The sequence below is a fragment of the Sturnus vulgaris genome, chromosome 3 (assembly GCF_052056855.1).
Source record: "Sturnus vulgaris isolate bStuVul1 chromosome 3, bStuVul1.hap1, whole genome shotgun sequence".
Classification (NCBI taxonomy): Eukaryota; Metazoa; Chordata; class Aves; order Passeriformes; family Sturnidae; genus Sturnus; species Sturnus vulgaris.
Genome location: NC_142245.1, coordinates 99,721,799 through 99,743,417, shown reverse-complemented (window position 1 = coordinate 99,743,417; position 21,619 = coordinate 99,721,799). Strand labels below are relative to the sequence as shown.

Genomic DNA, 21,619 nt, shown 5'->3' with positions numbered 1-21,619 from the left:
GAAACTCAGTAACCTTAGAAGTAAGCAGTACTGTGGGGATTATGCTCCTTTCCCTGGCTGGCTTGTTGCCATCTTGGATTTAGGCAAGGTTCTGTGATCTTCCGGGGAGATGTTATTGCTGTAGTCCCCAGAGATCATCTCTCATCCAGTTGTCCAGATTAATTAAACACATCCATTATCATGGATTTAGACTGTGCTGAAGATGGAAATGACATTTTATAGTCACTGGGTGCTTTTTATCATCACTAATAGTTCTTCCACCATTGATGGAAGAACTGAAGAAAATGTTGGGAATGGCATCAGGTGGCTACAGCTATGCACACCCTGGCCTGGGCAGAGAGGGGAATTTTCAAAATACCCATGAATCTGCTTGGACATCTGGGCTGTGGGGGAGTCTGAGAGAAGCTGGTGCATCTCAAGGTATGTAGTGATATTGCAAAATGTGCATTATGTCAAAATTATCAAGTACATCCTGATTGAAGATATTTGTTTTTTATATACTTGCAAGTCAAATCAGCAAGAAAGGAGACTTAATCAGTAGAACAGATAGCAGCTAGCATCCCTTAGGACATCCTGGAGGTAACAGGTAAGGATGCAGTAAATCAGGATGTTGATGTGTGTCTATGTATATATTGCTGCCTTAGCAAACGACTCGAAGTCCATGTATCCTATAGTTTGTCTATCTTCATTGCTATACTAAAAATTACTCATAAAGGCCAAAAAGACCGTGCCCGGGTGACGACCCTTCCCCTGAGCATGCACAGAAGTCAACTGGGGTTATGTAACTTGGATGAAAATTACAATCCAGCCATAAAGGAGGAGCTGCACTTGAGAGGTTACTGACAGAGCTTCTCTGTAAAAACCACATAACATAAAATATTCTGAGTTGGAAGGGACCCATCGGAATCATAAAGTCCAACTACTGGCCATGCACAGGAGAACCCCAAGAGTCACAGCACGGGCCTGGGAGCATTGTCCAAACAATGTCCAATGCTTCTTGAACTCTGTCAGCCTTGGCTGTCAGCTGACAACTTCCCTGGAGAGCCTGTTCCAGTGACAAGCACACTCTGCGTGAAGAACCTTCTAACATTCAGCCTCAACCTCCCGACTCAGCTTCATGCTGCTCCCTCAGGTTCTGTCCCTGTTCAGCACAGAGAAGAGATCAGGGTCTGCCCCTCCTCTTTCCCACACGAGGAAGTTGTAACTGCAGTGAGGCCTCTCCTCACTCTCCAGACTGAACAAGACAAGTGACCTCAGCCACTCCTCCTATTTCCTCGGCTCAAGGCCCTTCACAGTCTTCGTTGCTGTCCTCTGGACGCTCTCTAACAGCTTAATGTATTTCTTATATTGTGGTGCCCAAAACTGCCCCCAGGGCTCGAGGAGAGGTCCCTTTCCGCGGCGCTGGTTCCCAGCCTCTCGCTCCCCAGTCTGTCCGTACATCAGGCAGTAATTGTTCAGTACCCTTTTCCCCTTCTTTTCTATCAGAAAGCAGCCACGAGGTGACTGCTGGTGCCTCTCCAGGGCAGTGTCACCCTCTAGGCTGCCGAGCGCTGCCCTCCGGCTCAGCCAGGCCCGCTCTGCGCCGCTCCGCGTGGGGCCGGCGGTGCCGCGGAGCTCCGGGGCAGGGCTGTGCCCGTGCCCGCTGTCGCTGCCGCCTGAGGCGATGGGCGCGGCCGGAGCCGGGCGGAGCCGCCTCCGCGCGTCACGGCCCGGACGGGCGGAGTACAGCGGAGAAAGATGGCGGGCGCCGCCGGGCCGAGCTGAGTGGAGCTCGACACCGCCGCCTCCCTCCGTGTCAGGCTCCGGCTGGGCACGGGCAGCCGCCGCAGGGGCCGAGTGCTCCCGGCCGTGGAGTGAGTAGAGGCGGGAAGGCGGGGGGGCACGGGCCGGCGGCGGAAGGGCAGGGGAAGGGCACGGGGCTGTGGGGGAGGCGGCGCTCCCGCTGCCAAACAAAGGGTGCCGCGGGGCCGCGCCCGGCGGGGCCCTGGGGGATCGCTGGGCTCGGGCGATTCGCGGCCGCCGTGGCTCGGGGGCTCGGTCCCCTCACGGCCCGGTCCCCTCGGCGCAGGGCCGCGGGTCGGGAGCGGCGGTGCATCCTGGGGCTCCGGCGGTGCCGAGTGCGGGGCGGACCGGGCCCGGTGTGCGGTGTCGGGGGCACCGCCCCGTGGGTGAAACGTCCCGCGGGTACCGCGGGCACGGCCGAGGATCCCTGTCACCCCCGGCCCGGGGATGGAGGAGCCTCTTGTACTGTGTTTCTCTCTTGTTGACTCGGAAAGGTCGATAAGGGTTCGACCCGTCAGGAAAGTTTTTGGCATCTAATTTCCAAGCTAAAGAATAACAGAACAGTTGAGGATGGGAGGGACCTCCGCAGGTGATAGGGTCCAACCCTTCTCCTCGAGTAGGGACAGCAGGAGTGGATCTCCCGGACCGTGCCCAGAGGGCTTTGATCCGTCTCCGAGGACGGAGACCCTGCAGCCTCTCTGAGTAACCTGCTGGGTTGCCCGTGCTGTGCCCGTGCTGGTTCATCCTTACAGGAGCAAAGTGTTTCCTGATGTTCAGACAGAGGCTCCTTTGAATGCAGAGAAGGGCAGCGAAGGTGGTGAAAGGTCGGGAGCACAAGTCCCATTGGGAGCGGCCGAGGGAGTGCTGGGGGTGTTTAGCCTGGAAGAGAAGGAGGCTCAGGGGTGACCTTATCACACTCTATAATTATCTGAAAGGAGGTCGTAGCCAAGTGGGGATCAGCCTCTTCTCCCGGGTAGCAAGCAATAGGACAAGAGAATGTAGCCTTAAGCTGTGCCGGGGGATGTTTAGGTTGGATATTAGGAAGAATTTCTTCTCAGAAAGAGTGGTTAAGCATGGCAGTGGACTGCCCAGGGACGTGCTGGAGTTGCTGACCCTGGAGGTATTTAGGAAAGACCACTTCATGGTCTAGTTGACGTAGTTCAATCGCAGGTTAGACTGAATGGTCTCTCGGAGGTCTTTTCCAGCTTAATTGATTCTGTGTTTCAGTTTCTGTCCATTGCCTCAGGTCCTGCCACAGGACATCACTGAAAGAGTAGCAAAACGTCTTAAAGGTAGTGGGGCTTTGCTACTTCATATATATGCTTAAAATTAGTTGGAAAAGTGATTTCCTCTCTCTATCTTTTGGTAGAGGATTAATGGTGGAATAATACAGTAATATGTCTTTTGCTGGAAAAGTGTTTGAATAGTTACCTGATTAATTACCTGACACTCCTCCCCCCATCAAATAATAAAGAAACGGACAGAAAAACAGAAGATATTTTTCTGAGATCAGAACATATAAGAAAACCTTTTTTGTCTACTGGATAAGCATCTATTCTTTGCTCTGCCACAGTGTTTATTTAAAATAAATTGGTTATTGAAAAATTAATATCTGTTTGAAATTCTGTGTGACCACAGATTATGAAATGGTGCCATATTAGTTTAAAGTTCTATATGAAGCCATTCATTCTTTTAAAGTGGAAACACTCAAAAAGTTAGATTTTTGTCATACAACTTGTGTCTGAGTAACAAACCCTTGGTTTGATGACACAGAGAAACATGTTGGCCATATGAGACTGTGTAAGATGAGATTGCAGACTTTCTTGTGCTGTTATGTTTTTTGTACAGTTTTTGAAAATTGATTTGTATTGGTTGGTATAATTTCAAGAAACACCTTAACATTGGTAACTGTTTCTCTTTGCTTTCTTTTATTTGATGTATTTAAAACCTGAAATAGTGATTTGTAGGACTGAGCACTTTGTATTTTGTTTAGGAATTGAATTTTGTCTTAGAATTCAGATGTTCTTAGCAATATGTTACTGTTCATTGACTATATTTAAATTTTGTCTCGAAAATGGACACGTTTCTCTGATAAAGTATAAATCCTGTTTATAAATACTTCACACTTTATTTTAACTGATTTTTTTAACCAGGGTGGAACTTAGGCATGTCTGATAGTTGCTATCACCTGACAACCAGCCCTGCATTTTAAATATCAATTTACATATTTCCAGTCTTTTATATGTAATTCCCAGCCTCTTTTGTTTTATTAAAACTAACAAAAAAAATCCATCACTACAGTATTTGGGAATGGCCATTGCCTTGAGTGCGTAAGGTAGAAAAGAAGGACTTGTGTATTTCCAATTTCCCCTACTTCTTACTGTGTGCAGTTATGATGGTTACAATAGAGACCTCTTTTTTGTGCAGTTTTTTTTTTAGTTATGTTTGTTTCAGGTTTCAAAAGAAGAATGGTTGCATGTCTAGCTGTAGTGAGCTTTTTGTGTCTTTTGGTATTTTCGAGTTACACAATTTTGTTCTTTGTGCTAAAGTAACAAAAAGTAAGATAATTTAAAAAAAATTCTTCTCACCTTGATAACAGAAATGTGGTTAAGAGAAGTATAATAAATGTTTCCAAATAAATAGGGAAGAGCAGAAATGCAGCATAAGGTCATTAGTCACACTGGAATTTCAGACACTGGGGAAGAAGTGTGGGTGTAGACTACTTATGGAAACTTAGATTTGTTATTTCTCTCTGAATACCAGAAATTAATATTTTTAGAGACTCATTTCAGCTGTTCTGAAAATTTGTTCTTTAAACAGAATCCTGGTTGACTCAGTCAGTCCCAATAGAAAGAATATTTTAAAATATTTGCCACTTCATGTGATGCCTGACTTGTGATCTTTTAATGTTTAGGAAGTATATCCATTTAGGAAGAGATTACAATGAGTTGTCGTAAAGGCTGGGCAATGCTTGTGTTAGTAAAATTCTGCATGGTCTAAGTAAAGGTGACATTTCAGCATGTTTTTAATTTCTTTATGCCGTCATAAAGCATAAAAACATGTGAGAATATGAAACTGACTTATGTTAGTTTTTTAGAATGGATTTCATATGTACAATTCTTATATTTCACATTTTTAAAATTCTAATTTGAAAAGATGGTGTTTCCAGTTCTTAAGGGTGAAGTGCTGTGCATTTACACATTTGAGTTGTACGTGCTCAGATTTCAGCAGCATAGTAATTATTTCCTTTTATAGTTAGCTGAAAGGTCTGTCACAGTGTTGCATGTTGGGAAGGTGCCTTTTGTGTCTGGGAAAGGAAGGAGGCATTAAAAAGTAAGCAACAGTTCTTTGTATGATGAAAAATATGAATTTAGTGTCATTACTATCTTGACTTTCTTTTCTTTTTTTGTTTTCAAAAGGTATTCTCAATAATGCTAGAGTTGATGACCAGTTTTGATATTTATTCATAAAAGATCACTGTTTGCACAATTAAAAAAATATGCAGAAGATCTATATAAAAACTATGATAGTTGGTAAATTTAGTGAGTATTAATGTTTCTTATATAGTTAGGGACTGATAAGATCTGAGAATACATAAAATACCTGCAGATTTGAGTTATCAGGATCTCTGCTCTTAATACTGGTGCTGTTGAGAGAAACTTTTTTTTTGAAATTCACAAATTTTTGCAGTCTTTCTGAACCAGTGATAATGTTTATCTGCTTTAGCTCAGGATGCAAGAGCCTTACAAACACAGGTTAATCCCTGTACAAATATTGCCTTCACCTGAGCATTTATGCACTTTTAATGTTTTCATAGTTCTTGGTGTGGTGTTAGTTTTGTAAAGTACCAGGATTTGCTGCCCAAGGGCATTGTGAGATTTCCAAGTTTGAAAGTTTGAATTGTGAATGAGGAGCAGGTTTTTGCCCTGAAATTAACTCACTTAGGTGGGAGAGAAAAATAACAGCATTAATCCTTATTGGAAAGGGAATTGGTTTCCAAATAGAATCCTGGTTTTACTTAAAATTTTTGTTATAGGTTGTGAAAATACTTCTGCAGTGTCAAAGAAAGTAAATATGTTAATTGAGCAATTAGGGACCATTGATGTCCAGGATGTTCTTGAATGATACTGGTTTTGCACTGTATTTATGAAATTTGACAGGGATTAAGTTCTCATCCTTTAATTTGGTCAAGGGTAAAGTTGAGGTTTTTTTATTCCAGGGTTGTTTGAAAACTGTATGAATATATATTTCAGGAGATTTTTTTCATTAGAGGGACCAGAGTAGAATTACTTCTCTAGCCAGAGACCGTTTGTCAGAGTCTTGCTTCAGTTTTTATGATGATTTTTTAAAAATCTGAAGCATTGGAAGAAATCACACTTTAGGGACCAGCATCCATATGGACTTTGAGTACAGTGCCTAATTTTCATAACATAATAACATACATTTTGTTTAATAAAAAGGTGGTCTGTGGCTGTATTCAGCTGATGTTGAGTTCCTGTCACCATGAACAGACCCATTCAGACTTATTTCAGGCATGTTCTTTGTTCTTGGTGGGGAAGAAATAAAGCTAAGTTTCCAAAAATCTTAATACTACTTAATACTATTTTTTTATTCATCTTTGTTTCTGGAGTGGTGGGAAGATTTTTGTTTGCTTGATGGTTGTTGTTGTCCCTAAACCATGTTTTCCTAAAGCCCTCCAGTGATGGTAATCTTTTGGATGCTCTAAGAAGCTTGCCTGAAAAAGGGGAAATAAAAGCATGATGTTTTAAAATGCATAATTTGATTTTTTGATTCTTGTTTTTATAAAATAGACTGTTAGTTCTAAGAAGGGGATATTATGGGACAGTGAAGCATAGAGGACAAGAAATAGTAATATTCTTGGAGATGTTTCACTGGTACAAATCTTTTATCATTTTATAAAAGTAATATTAACGTGGAGTTTATAAACCCATCTCTAGAGGTATCCATTGGCATCAGGTGTTTTACTGTTAGTCAGAGGTTTCATCTGTCTCTAAGGATTCAGCTCTGCATGAAGGCAGAAGCTGCACTGTTGCCAGCTGGGATTTCTGGAGTAGGATGCTTATCTACAGTGCAGCAGGGCTGCCTCTGCCTTTTGGAAATATGCCCATAGGGAACATCAAGGGAAGAATCTTACTTTGAGGAAAAAGCAGTGCTGAATATTTTCTTTCTTTTCACACTAGCTAAGGATTAATTGGTGAAATTTTAATAGCAACTGCAGAGTATAAATCATTTGGGGAAACATTTTTAGTCATGTTTTGGGAATGTTCTTAATACAGTTTTCAATTTAGTATTTGGCATGGAAAATAGCATGAGGATTGAAGGTACAGCTACAGGAGAGAAGCTGGGAGATAGCACAGGAAAAGCAGAAAATGCCTGTGGTGGCAGTGGAGTTAGCAGCAAATCACATTTCGTGGATTTCTGTGTCATATGTAAAAGGTAATGGGGGAAATACAGGTGTATGGGAATATCTAAGGTCATTTTAAGTGCATGAGAGTATCTGAGACACCTGCACAGGGCTGTAAGGGAGGTGGGCTGTTCTGGACCGGCAGCTGGATGCCAGGCAAGATGCTAACTTTCCTGGTATTTTTTGTGTCCGAAATGGCAGTAGGAGCCAGTATGTCCAAACTGAGTCAGTAAAATTGCTGTTTCTTTTGAAACCTTTCATATTTTGTGTGGTTTAGTGGGTTTTTTATTTTTAAGTTTGCAACATCTCAATTGACTCTTCCTCCTACTGAAAAAAATGGAGACAAATATATACCACCACTATATGCTATTGTGCTGCTCACCCCCTTTGATGATAATTTAACTGTACAGTAAATGTGACACACCTTTTGTGTTCTTTATTTATTTATAGCTTTCTTGTGGGACAGACTGGCTGCTTGGGCAGTGCCTAGGAAAACTGCTGCTGGGCTTAATGTGTCAAATCTAGATTTTTTTTTTTTACTGGCTTTAGGTGTGGGTTTTATACTATGCTTGTAGTTTCTTTTGTCACTAGACATTCATGTGCACCTGAATTTCATTTGCACGTACTCAGAGCTGCTGTAATCTTAACTGAGGTGTTAACTGGCATTATTTTGAACAAGTCATTTCTGTATGTGAGTCATCTGATGGCTGCAGTGCTGTAGTTGAGCTCAGGTAGTATCTAACATATCCTGACAGCAGTGTATATGACTATGCATACTTACTTGGTAAAGGAGAAAAGATAGTGTAACAGACATTGTAAGCAATTTAAAGTGTAGCTGGATTATTTGATTTAAATCTCCAAATCTAAACTAACTTCTCTGTGCTAAGCACAGTGAAGTTCTTGCTGGCTTCCTCTCATCTCTTTTGTTACACTTCTGAAGCACAGAAAAATTAATTGTCTGCTTTGATTTGAGAATAAAAGTAAGAGTATTTGTCTTTGGCTTCTCCCTGGGAGAGAATAGCCTAAGCAGTAGGCTTTAGCTAACACTAAACTGGAGGTTTTCCTCTGCTGTTACAAGGAAAAGCCAGAGAGCATGATCATGTCAACCACTGGTGAGGAGAAAGGTGTGAAGGGGTGCTGGAGTCTTTTATTTAACCCCATGACCTATTCTGCATCCAGTGAAACTTAATTTAGGTGCAGTGAGTGATTCAGCTTCTGTTGCCATATGCATGTAAATATGGCACAGTACTACTGATGCTCTGAACTTACTGGACACAGCTTTTTAGGAAGCCTGAAATGGTTCTTAGTGGTCTGCCTTAAGAAAGAAAAACCTTTGCTACCTTGCATATTAGAGGTTAAAAATATAATCAGTTAACAGAAGCTGTGTTATGTTTGACTAGCAAGTTAACAACGTGCCATCACATGCAGGCATATCTGCATAAAGTTAATGATAACTGATTTAGTAAATCATGTTTCTCAGAGTTCCATATGGCTGCAGTTTAGATAGAATAACTGTATTTTGGAATGCTGATTAGTCTCAATGCTCTGCTTATACGCATAAAGGATAAGGGTTATATTGTAAATAACTAGTATATATAAAATATGTAACATATACAGATACTTGTATAATGCTGTATGTACATATATGCATTCCATTCAAAATATATATTTAGACAACATATAACAGAATAATTTCTGTAATTTTCCAAGAACTAGAGAGAGTTAAGACTTTTCATGGAAATGTAGTGCCTTTTAATGCACATCTCCAAAATGTTTTGTTGAGGAGAATGGCATGTGTGCCATGTACCCAGCCAATAACTTATTAGCATATACAATTCATGCTTTCTAATGTCAAATGTCATAGCTATTGCTTACACTTTGCTGTTTTTTTTTCTTTCCTGAAATACAGGTAAGCTTTGTTATCTAGAAGCATTTTAAATAGTGTGTGAAGATGGCGAGTCTGATGAGTCAGAGTCTGTTGACCTATGTAGAAGAAGGAAATGTTCCTGCTCTGAAAGCGCTTCTTGAGAAATGCAGGGATGTTGATGAGAGAAATGAGGTAAGATGATTTTTGAAAAGGTCAATTTCACACTGCAGCTTGTTAGTTACAGAATGACTAATTAGTGAGATCACACTGGTTATTTAATATACAAATTTCACTTTTGTTTTTAAGTGATTGCTTACATTTGCATAACCTGAACACTGTGTGTCCAGTCTCTGACAGCACGTCAAGCATCTTTCATAGTATTTGCTTTCTAGAGTGCACTTCTTAGCTGGAAGATGCAGGTCTATCCTTACATTGTGAATGGAGTTCATATCTGTATTTTTGTGGCTAAGAATTGTTTCTTAGTTCACAGATCCAATTGCATATGCCGTGTTACTTTTGTGGTGAAACCTGGTATGATAATAACCTTTGCCTCACATCCTGGTTTTCAATCAAGGGATGCTTTGTTATACAGCCCAAATATAGGCATATATTGCAATTTACATGAGCATATGCTCGTCTAGATGAAAAAATATATATCTAAGAGCAAAGTCTGGAGTTTACCAGGAGTACACAAAAGCCGTGATATGCAGTAGGGAGTTTATATGAAAATTATTCAGAATCTGTTATTTTGATCCATTTTTCAAATCTGCATAAGATGGGAAGAATATTTTTTTGGAAAGAAGTCCAATGGCATATATTACTCAAACCCAAAAAGCATCGTGCAAATGTGAAAACAATGTACAGAATTTAGCCTTACTGTAGTTATTAGATCTGGTTTCAATTAAGACAGTTTTCCTTCATTGCTGGCACATTCATTCCATGCTGTGTATGCACATATGCTGAGGTATTTCAGATGGGAGAATTTTTAAGTTTCAGAGCATACACATGAACCTCACCACCTGGCATGTAGCATATCTGAGAAGGGAAATGTCTGTTCCCTCTGCTGGCAATTCCTTTCAACAACATGGCCGAAATCAGACAGATAGTGTTGATTTTATCAAGTTCCACTGCCTTCACCTTATTTTCTAAATATTTCTTCACTTGCTGGTGGGACAAAATGTAATCCTGGGTTTCAGTAACTGCTTTTTTTGCAGAGATCATTTCCCTGATACCTGTTGTTTTCAGTCTTCTTATCTGTTGCATTGGGGAAGGTCATTTCTGCAGACAGATGTGTGGTTTGCATCAGTTTTAAACCCCTTTTGGGGACGGTCCGTATGTATAATGGTAGGAGTTTTGTTTAAATAATAGCTCTTCCTTGGAATTCAATGACTTTGAGTGCAATTCAGTTTCCAGTTTTGGACCTGCCAAGACATCTTTTCTTCTTGGGTAAAAAGAAAATGATGAAAGGAGAGGGCCTTTGGAGATCTAAAAAGATTGATGACAAAGCTAAGGGTTTGCTAATGCCAGGACCTCCCAGGCTGCAGTAACCTGTCCAGTGGTAGGATCACCCAACTTGTTAGTAACCCTTTATACCAATCCTTTTCGTCTTGACTGTGGTCAGTTCCCAGAAAAGCTGGGATGTCCCAGCCAGTTTGTGTATGGATGGTTTTGTTGCATTAACACTGTCAGTTTCAGTTAAGTGGGGCAAGTCTCAGCCTCTGCCTTTCTCTGCACATCCTTCCGCTTGTGTGATTTTTTTCTCTCTCATACCAGACACGTGAATTAACAGCTAATGATAGATTCTTGCTTTGTACAATACACTTTGATCCTAACAGCCTCCACTTTCCCTTGATGTGCCTTTCTTTCTATTCTTGGTACTGAATGAGCTTCTGCATGTTCAATTCTGAATCTTCAGTTCTCTCACAGACTGTGAGAGTACTAACCTGTAAGGTGAAGCCACTAATTGATTTCCATAAATAGATACAGGTGTGCTCCTTTATAATTTGGTTATTCCAATACTTAAACTGAGCTATAATGTACAGATAGACAGTACTGGATCTGTGTGTGAGAAACATGAGCATTTAGTTTTGGAGTGTCTAGACTCTTGGGCAACTTTTGAGAATTTATCTGGAGGTCATAGACATAGTAATTATCTTTTGTTTCTGTGAAATCTTCATGATGGTTGCTAAAACATTATAACATTATACTTATATTTGAGAGTCTTCTAACAAAAAGGGAAGGATGTTTTCAGTACCCCTGTAGAAAATTTTAGATCTGTCCCAGAAAACCAAAGCCAGTCTGCATTTGTATGACACCTCTTACAGGAGGGAGTAATTTTACTATCTGCAGTCTCTTCTTGCCCAGACATACTTTTATTAGGAATGTATTATCCTTTTGTGTTATCCACTTGTGGAAGACAATCAGAGTGATAACAATAATAACTGTTCAGAAGGAAGTGAGAAGAATGGTCAGGCTAAAATAGGGGGTTTTGTGTGTTTTGCTAAAGCACTGCTTGGAAGGGATTCCTGGAGATTATCTAGTCCTGTGTCCTGAGGTGGGTTGGTTGGAGCCAGCTGGAATTGCCTGTGTCTGGCACAGGGCAGTTCCAGCCTCTCTTCACAGAGATTCAGTGCAGTACTTGTACCCAGTACAGTAAGGTTCCTGTCTGCCCAGCCTCTCAGTGTCCTTTGGGTAGCAGCACAAGCGTCTGATGCATCAGCCACTCCTCCCAGCTTTGTCCAGGCTGTGAAGGTGCTGCAGGTGCACTCTGTGCCATTGCCCCAGTCCTTCATGAAAGGGTTAAATAGGATCCCCATATTGATTCCCTGCACTAGTGACTGGCCTCCAGCTGGACTTTGTACTGCTGATCCCCGTGCTTTGAGCCCAGCCCTGCAGCCAGTTTCAGTCCACCTCACTGTTCATTTGTCTGACCTGTACTTCATTAGTGTCCCTGGTTGTTGTGAGAGACAGTGTTGAAATCCTTGCTAGATACAGCATAAACGATATCTCAGCTCTGCATCTACTGACCAGTGATGTCATCACAGAAGGCAGTGGTCAGTCAGGATTTCTGAAATAATTTGGCATGTGTATTCCCAGCTTATTAACTTGCATATCTTAAAGAGCAAAAGCTATGACTGTTTTCTCCTCCAAAAAGAGCCATTCTTTTCTAAAAAGTAACATTTTATTTTCTCTTGATTTTTTGAGCATTTTGATTCCTTTTTTTATGACCAGACCTAAACCTACTTTTGTTGATACAAAATATACTTTAGGATCTAAAAGTGATGTATCCTTCTGAATGTATACAATGCACAGTTATGACAACATAAACTTACATGAGAGCATGACTTTTCATTGTGAAAAATTACCTTATAGAGGTAATTACGTAAGGAACAACTGATGGGCCAGAAAGCGTTTTTGAAAGAATCTGTGCATTTCTGTGATTTTGTATGTGTCAAGAGCAGAAGGAGTCATCAAGTATCTTTATTAATCATATTGTTAATAGTTTCAATTATGAAGATTAGTGATATTACTGTATTGTGATTCTGCATTGATTTTTATTCTTTCCAGGAAAATTGCTGGTTTATAGCTCCTAACATGTAGCTTTTTCATTATTTAAAGACTTGATAATTTGAGTTCTCTGTATGGTGGAGAGAAAAAACAAAAGTGAGGTCAGGAAAACTTATCTTAATTTCTTAAACTTGTAATTAATAAATATACTGTAAAATTTAGCAAATTTTACTTTTCAGCATCCAGAGCGATTGTATCTCAGAAATCTGCTGACACAAAAGCAGGCTGATGGAAGGGTGACAGATTCTAACTGACTTTTAAAATACTTCTGAAGGCAAATATACCAGCTTTTCTCTTTTTCATCTTCCCTGAGATGAGACTGTCTGCAAGAACCCATGTTGCAGAAGACAGGAGTGATGTCTGTATTTCCCATGCTGTGCTATAAAAGTGGGGTATATAAACTGGAAGGCTTTAGCAACTGTTCTTCTGAATCAGTGTGCATGTTTTAATAGCTATTGTGATTCCTAGGGTAGATATATTTCTTTATTAATTTTTAACAATGTGACTGAGTTGCTCCAAGTTGTAAAGATGTAACACATATTGGAGATGTCTGCAGTGAGCAAATAATTCAGAAAGGTAGATATTTAATAATGTAACTTGCTTTCTTTCAGTAGCCCTTTTTAATGTCTGAAATGTTTGGGTTTTTTAATGTTTGTTTTTTAATCTCCTATGGGTCAGGGTTTAATACCATATTCTCCATTTTTATTGCCAGGATACGATGAGGTTTCAACACCAGTCCTCCTTACTACTTCTCATTGCAATTAAAAATGGGAACAATGTTCTGTAGTTTCTGGGCTTTTATTGTGTGGGTATGTGTGTCATTTTCACCACTTCCCAGTGCATCTATTTTCCTGTCACTTTGATTTCAGAATGGCCAGACTCCGCTTATGCTGGCTGCTGAGCAAGGCAATTTAGAAATTGTCCAGGAGCTTCTCAAGAAGGGAGCTAATTGCAACTTGGAAGATGCAGTAAGTATTAGTGCTTGATATGATGGTACCTAACAATGGAAGAAGAAATTTCAAGGGGCAGGCAAAGAAACGGAATTTAGGTTAGTGTTGAGCTTAGGGGGGAAAAAAGCAGGTGGAAAATTATGACATATAAGAGAAATTTTATACAAAATTGCTTAGGTTTTGTATTTCTCTGAGCCCTCATGAGGAGTATGGATAGAGAATTTAGGTTAAAAGATTATTTCAGACGAATGCCAGAACAGTAGCAGAGAGGGGTTTCAAATTCATGAATTGTCCTCATGCCTCAGCAAAAGAGGTTGACTCCAGATGAAAGATTTACCGCCCAAAAGCGGTAAATAGAACAGAAATATTGTTAGAAAGTTTTGAAAGGTCTGTATATTCCACTGAAGAGTGATAAACAGGAAAAGGATTTTACTTTGCTTTTTTCACTTCTGCATTTAGTTTAAGTATAGCTGTATGGATATCCAGGAAAGGTCTTCTGTGGAGTCTGTCACCTAAAAAATCCAGAACAACCAAGATCTACCAACCAACCAAGTCTCTATTGTTTTGAGACATTTTATTGCAATTGCTATAAATGCCACAATTTCTCTACTTCTAGGAAGGACAGCTACCTTATAAACTGTTGCTATGTTGTATAAGTTTGTAGCATGTAAAAAATCAATCCACACCTGGATGAGCTTTGAGCAGTGGAGGGGAAATAAGCATTATGCAAGGGGAAATGTGTCTTCCTGAAGTGATCAGAAAGCTGTGCTCCAGATTACCCTGCATATCAACCTCTTGAGTGCTGTCACACACTGTATTTGGAGACCCACTGCCATCATTTTCTGTGGTCTTGCTTACCATCTCATTCCCTCTCAGCAGTTTTAATGCCTTGACCTCGTTTTCTAATCCTTTGTAGGTGCTGCTTCCTCTATACATTTATTAAGATAAGCTGCAGTGAACTGGGGAGTGGAAAGGGCTAGATATTGGGTAGGAGAGCACATAATTGGAGGGGAGATTTGGAATAGTTGTTCTGTATTTCCATGTGTATAACTGGAGCACTGTGAGTTTATTAGTGCATTTTTTTTTACAGCTATTTTATAGCTATTTTAAGAGCTTCTGTATTTCCTGTTGTGGCTTAAACATTTGAAAAACAAAGTCACTTGTATTGAAATATTGAATATTACTTTATAACGTTTTTTCCTTTTTCCTAGGATAACTGGACTGCTCTTATTTCAGCAGCTAAAGAAGGACATGCAGCTATTGTAGCAGAGCTACTCAATTATAATGTCAGTTTGGAGCATCGGGATTTGGTATGTGTTGTCTTAGTGTAAAAATAAAACAGAAAAACAGTTTTGTGAGTTGAAGATTTTCAATTCCAAAAAGCTAAAGAAAGATCTTTCATTTTTACATTATGTACCCAGTGCTGCTGAAATGAAAAAGCACATATAGTTAAAAATTGTTTTTACACGCGGAAAATGATTGCTTTGGTGTTAATAATGACAGCTGGTTTACTAGGGCTGCTTTCCTCCCCTAAATTTGCTTTGGAAAAAAGCTGAACTGTAGAACAGTTTGATTTTTGGGTGTGTTTTGTGTGGGTGAGAGTTTTTTGTGGGTTGGTTTGTGGTTTATTTAATTGGAGATTTTTTTGGGTGCTAGTGGCTTTTTTTTTTTTAAGTATTCTGGTAAAATAAACATTATCTTTCCCAGAAGATATTTGTCTGTATTTACTTTTACTCTGGGCAGTCATGATTGTTCATACAGCAGTCCTGGTTTTCAGTCTCCTAACACTTGCTTTCATTCATCTTGCCAAATTTTTATATGGGAAAGTGGACGCTACAGTCCAGCCCATCTAGAGTTACAAAAGCTGCTGACATGAGTCTAACGTTAGATGCCCTGAAGAGCTATAAACTGTCTCCATTGACAGAAGGTGGAATTAAGCACCTAAAAGGACTAATTTTGTTCTGCTTAAGTTAAAATGTGGAAAACCACTAGAGGTGAGTTCAAGTGCTTCCTTTAATTGAAGTTCCACTTGGTCTGAAAGCTGAGGCATCTTCACTAACCAAGACTTTTTTGTTTAATGTTAAGCACATTCACATGGCCAAGCTCTTGATTTCTAGATCTCTGCCAGTCAGACACATCTCCAAAAGTGTATTATTAAGAAATAAATAAAAACTGTGCTTACAGTTACTGGAGGCATACTGTTATTTTAAAATTATATTTGTTTACCTGTCAAATGCTTTAGGCAGTAAAACCTCAAAGAAACCCCCCTTGTCTTCTAGCTTACAAACTTAAATGAACACAACAGAGTAATTTTAAATTAATTGCTCTTATTACTCCCTGCTACAGAAATCAGAAGTAAGCTTTCTATGTTAATTGATTTTGGAGACTAGACTTTGTTTTAAGATAGTGGTATGTTTCTTGGTTTTTTGGTTTTTTTTAATCCAGTAGTTGGATTTGTATGCATTTGAAATCTGAATTCAGTGTTCAGCAGCATTAAGGGACATGATGTTTTCCCAAGTTTTGCATATAACAGGAAATTAGTACTTCCATACAGAAGCTCATGATTTATTCTAAATAAATAGGGTTACATCAGTGTGTGGTCAATTGTTACTGTATTTTGAATTTGCAGAATAGTCCTAGGACAAATATAAAATGAAATAAAAGTCATTAGTCATATTTCTAAGTATTTTTCAGTTTTTACATTTCTTTGAATTGTGTTTGCTAGGGAGGATGGACTGCCCTGATGTGGGCATCATACAAAGGTCGTACTGAAGTGGCTAAACTGCTGCTTGAGAAAGGAGCAAATCCAAACATCACAGGCATGGTGAGATATTTATGACTAAAACCTTTCCTCCCAAGTGTTTGAAGTCCTGAATTTTACACTCATCTTATTATCTTGATTAAACATTTTGCATTTTTTGCAGTATGACATTAATCACTGTACTTTATAAAGGGCTTGCTTTAATAATCTCTGTGATTGCCACTGGCTTTTTAAATAATTTTGAATTTTTTTAAATTGAAGCAAATGGGTGTATAGCTCATACTAAGATTCAAATTATCAAGAGATGAAATAATAGAAAAGATAAGTAGTGTATCTAATGTTACTTGTATAACAGCTGTCATTTTTTTTCATCTCTAGAAGTTAATGGAGTAACTAATGTGTGCAATTTAGAAACCATAATTTGCTTTAATTGTTTCATAATAATTTAGATTATATGAACATCATGTTGAAGAATAAGAAAACCCTAAGATTTTGAGATTTAGTTCATTTGTGTTTTCTAAAAAGTGTAGCCACTGAACAATTTGTTTATACTGTCAGTTCTCTGCTGTTTAAAGCAATGAACAATGAAGGAAGAACCCCAGTGGCCAGAAGAACCTTTGTGATGGTTGATTTTCTCTGGTTTCCATATGCAGTGTCTATGTGCATGGCACAACTCCTCTGCACTCCCGATTGCTTACATAGCTGTCTGTTGCTTCCTTTCTTCCTTACAAATGTTACTATTATGACAAAGATATGAATTTACAAACCTTGTTTAAAGTGTTATAAATCAAAACTGATTCAAAACAGTGGACATCTTCCTAGATATCATATAGGTAATGTACTAGATAACAATTATTGATAATGTAGTTGGATTTATTTCTGTATATTCATTCTTCTATGGGTTTAACTTCTCTTGGCACTTCTTTTGTTGATGTAAAATAATTAAAATACATAAGACTATAATTATTTCTTTTTTTTTTTTAATTCTAAGCAATACAGTGTTTATCCAATTATTTGGGCAGCAGGACGTGGCCACTCAGATATAGTCCATCTCTTACTGCAGCATGGAGCTAAAGTGAACTGCTCTGACAAAGTAAGTTATACCTATATAACATTAAATATCTGTAATGTTTGATACATTTATTGTAAAAGGAATCTATGAGTTCTTGATGAGAAAAACACTTGCTGTTATATTTTACCCATAAGACTAGAATTAGCATGCTAGAGTAAGTTGTTATGCTTGAAAGAGGTTTTTCCATAGTATGCTCAAGATGGTTGTGAACATATTTCTATTTTCAGAGCTATTGGAAACCTTGCTATCCTAGGTTGTATAGAAAAATAATTCTTATAGCTGTCTACAGAAGACAAGTTGAAGTGGCTTTTCAAATGCTTCTGTTAATTCACAGGACCACATTATATTTTTGTAAAAACTAAAGCAATGAAGTATAGGATAAATACTAGATTGTGTGGGATACGAAATATAGAAAGCAATATGATAAAATGTTGTGAATGTTTTTTCAGTATGGAACCACCCCACTGGTTTGGGCAGCAAGGAAAGGTCATTTGGAGTGTGTGAAATACCTGCTGCAGATGGGAGCTGATGTTGATCAAGAAGGAGCTGTAAGTAACTGCATTTTCCATTAATAAGTACATCTGTGTGTCTTGTTTGCGTTTTCTTGTAAAACAAATACCAAGAAATGCATGAAACAAGATGAAATGTTGGTATTGGAATGTTTTGCTTTCCAGCTATTTGCAGACTGCATGTGAGAGTTACTGAATTTTCTTTTTGCCTTTTAATAAAACTATGATGCAACTAAGAGTTGTATTGACAGTGAACACATCAGTATGTAAAGTGTAAATTTTAATGGACATAAATTAATGTAGCTAATTGTTATCTGAAGATTAGTACTATCAAAATTCATCCGGTATCCAAGCCTCATACATCAAATATCTTATTCCTCAGCCATTTCAAAAGTAAATCAAACACACAGCATCTTTTGAAAATAAAAATAGTGGCTGCAACTTTTCAGAAATTGAATTTTTTTCAGAAGTTTCAGCTACATATTCTTGTTAATTAAAACAGATTACATTTAAATCGCTTGTAAAAAAAAACCACATTAAAAGTTAAGTGGAAGATTAGGAAAACTTTTGGTATTCATATGATTATTTCTGAAGTTCTTAAAAAATCCTCTTTATGAACAGTATTGGTAGACTTGGATGCTCTGGTAATACTATGTTCCCATATGATGAGAAAATGATTTTATCATATATGTGGCAATCAGGAGAAAGAATAAGCTGATCTGAACTTTATTTTTTGCATTTCACGTGTTCTCTAGTATTGTTCTTAGTTTATTTCTTTGTTTTAAAAAGCATTTTTGGTGCGCTTTAAAACACAAAACTGAAGTAGCATTTGGATGATTAAGAGTGATGCCAGTAAGTGTTCTCTTATTTGAACTGCTAATATAGTGATGATGGCTGTATCCATTGTACAGTAAAATCTTTTGGTTTTATTTAAAGAATTCTATGACTGCACTTATTGTAGCAGTGAAGGGTGGCTATACTGACTCAGTAAAAGAAATACTGAAAAGGAACCCGAATGTAAACCTAACAGATAAAGATGGAAATACAGCTTTGATGATCGCATCGAAGGAGGGACATACTGAAATTGTGCAGGATCTTCTTGATGCTGGAACTTACGTGAACATTCCTGACAGAGTGAGTCAATTTTCAGCATAATAGTCATTTTATATATATGTAGTTTATGTTTAAATACCAGTGTATGCAGATTTGTAAATACATTATTTTTCTGACTTTCTAAATTTTCTGCCATCTAGGGGTATTTTTGTGTATTGCTCTTTTACAAGTATGTTAAGTAGTAAATGTTGTTATGTAAAGGTAAAGGATAAACTACTGGAACTACTCTTTGAGATGCTTGAATTGAGAACATAGGGCATCTGACATATCTGTCACATAAGACTAATACTGAACTAATCTGTAGATTTGGAGTGGGGTAGTGCTGCTAAAACTGTAAACCATGGCTTCTGTAAAAAAAGAATTGTATTTAATTCAGCATGTGCCCTTATCTTTTACAATGTAACTTTTTACTAGAAAACTTGCCTGTATGAGAGGGAGACTTCAGCTCTGGGTTAGGAGATGTAAATATAATGCTGTGTACTAGACCTATACATGCATTACTCAGTAGAGATGTGACATGAACAGTGCCCAGAGTGTGAATCTGCTTGCTGGCAGCTCAGGATTTTATTTAGTTATTTATACAGGTGCTTTGGACTGTCTGCAGTGCCCTCTTGATAGTCAGGTGTTTCTGAAGTGTCAGAAACAGGTCAAGCACTACAGCCTTGAGGCTGTAGTTGATTAGATGTCTCTGTCTTAATGGTCTTAATAGGTGTCTGTATCTTAATGTCTCTGTCTATACTTAGATGTCACTATCATGGTCAGTGACATAGTTCAGAATGGTAATACATTTTTGAGGCTGCATTCACAATCCCCAAGTTGGATTGCTTGGGCTTGCAGAGAACAGAGGAAAGCTTCTTAATATTTGCCTCATAAATTTAAAAGGATGTTTGGGTGCATTTTCCTGTATTTCAAGTGTCAGTGCATTTCTCAGATGGCAGTTAATGGAGCTACAGTGTTGCATGTCACAACAAATTTGACCTCAGGCACATATCAAAGCAAACTTTTAAAATATTTGAGAAAAAACATTGCAATCCCTCTTAACACCTCTTCTGCCACCATGTTCTACAACGGTCTGCATTACTGTGCTTTTCAGGAAGGAGAAATAATAGCTTTCAGCACAGCTGACTGCATTCCAAAGATACACCTAACAATGAGTACTCTTAGTTTCGGATGCTAGAGTAGGTTTTGATAAAGAAAATTTCTTGGTTTGCAGCTAAATATGTAATGACTGATTGATGGGGCATTTCCTACTGCCAAGCTCTCTGAGTTCCACACCTTGGATTTTGCTATACTTTTGTTTATTTTTATTTTTCCTGTTTGATCATAAAAGGAGTACTAGGCAGTTTCAGGAGTATAAGGTAATTTCTGAAAATCTGGCGTGTCCTTAAGTGTGTTAAAATCAGAAGCCTTAAGCACAATTGTAACTTTGTTTTATGTATTTACGACTCCATTTACCACACCAAAATATTTTTCATTTTGATATGAGATGAAATCAGCCTTTTGCTCTTTTTCTTTATACTAGCATAATGTATGTAAACAAGATAACAGTCAAATCTGCACAATAAAAGGGCAAAAATTTGTTCAAAATTCTTGAGGAGCTTTTGTCAGCTGTGAAACATCTCAAGGGGACAGACAATATTCTTGTCTGATTGTATGTAAGTTATGTCTGTGGGTGTTTGGTCTTCCTATGAGCAGAAAACAGCTGGCTTTTTTCATAGTTATTAATTTATGCTGGGTTTTATAGTATAGTGGTTTAAGCTATACCTATTTATGCAGTGTTTGTTTTACTGAACAATTGAAAGAATAAATTCTGGAGGCTTTTATTTTTTTTATTATATACCCATTTTCTCAGAGCTAGTTCCGTTTTTTTATCTTTCTTTTTTTTAAATGAGTATAGATTTATAATGTAAATAGGCATAGTGTATATTTGGAAGCTATAATTCATTCTCTGTTGCACTTCTTGTTGGTTAATTATATCAATTCATGTTGAATATTCTTTCACAATTTTTTTTAGAGTGGAGATACAGTGTTGATTGGGGCTGTTAGAGGTGGTCACGTTGAAATTGTGAGGGCCCTGCTCCATAAATACGCTGATATAGATATCAGAGGTCAGGTAAGTACAACAGAGTAAATGTTAGAGCACTTCTTAAATAGGATGTGAATTTGTATACCAGTTATACTGTGTTCCTGAAAACAGGGCTTTAAAGTTTGCTCTGTCTACACTGCAGCAAACTCAAATTCCATCAAACAGTAAAATATATCACGTTGCTGTGCAGCTTTTAAGATATAAGATACAAGTAACTGTAATGGCTTGTTAAGCACAGGTTTTTTGGTTAATTGTATAATGGTTGAAAAGCAAAAGATGTAAACTGAACTTATCTGCACTACTGAACAGATTTAAAATAATGACATACTTTAAAAGACATTTGATATAATTATTTTAATCATATTTTAAATAGAATATCAATGAAATGTGGTGCACCCAAGATTGTATCTGTTGTCAGAGCAGTTCTGTCACTGTGCTTGGTTGCTTCTTGTCTCCACTAACTCTCTGTGTTGCTTCCTGTTTAATT

The 21,619-nt window shown here is 38.3% G+C and overlaps 1 protein-coding gene across 3 annotated transcripts in view; it reads left to right on the top strand.

Annotated features, from left to right (window-relative positions):
* The first annotated feature begins 1,722 nt into the window (after nucleotides 1-1,722).
* The window catches only part of KIDINS220 (kinase D interacting substrate 220), a 74,819-nt gene continuing 54,922 nt past the window's right edge, over nucleotides 1,723-21,619 (top strand). For all 3 annotated transcript variants that reach the window (XM_088162385.1, XM_014895006.2, XM_088162384.1), the window contains exons 1-9: nucleotides 1,723-1,853; nucleotides 9,117-9,266; nucleotides 13,511-13,609; nucleotides 14,803-14,901; nucleotides 16,317-16,415; nucleotides 17,344-17,445; nucleotides 17,874-17,972; nucleotides 18,870-19,067; nucleotides 21,061-21,159. In XM_088162385.1, coding sequence (XP_088018511.1) covers nucleotides 9,159-9,266; nucleotides 13,511-13,609; nucleotides 14,803-14,901; nucleotides 16,317-16,415; nucleotides 17,344-17,445; nucleotides 17,874-17,972; nucleotides 18,870-19,067; nucleotides 21,061-21,159 — 903 coding nt within the window. In that variant the 5' untranslated portion in view covers nucleotides 1,723-1,853; nucleotides 9,117-9,158. The remainder of the gene's footprint in view (nucleotides 1,854-9,116; nucleotides 9,267-13,510; nucleotides 13,610-14,802; nucleotides 14,902-16,316; nucleotides 16,416-17,343; nucleotides 17,446-17,873; nucleotides 17,973-18,869; nucleotides 19,068-21,060; nucleotides 21,160-21,619) is intronic.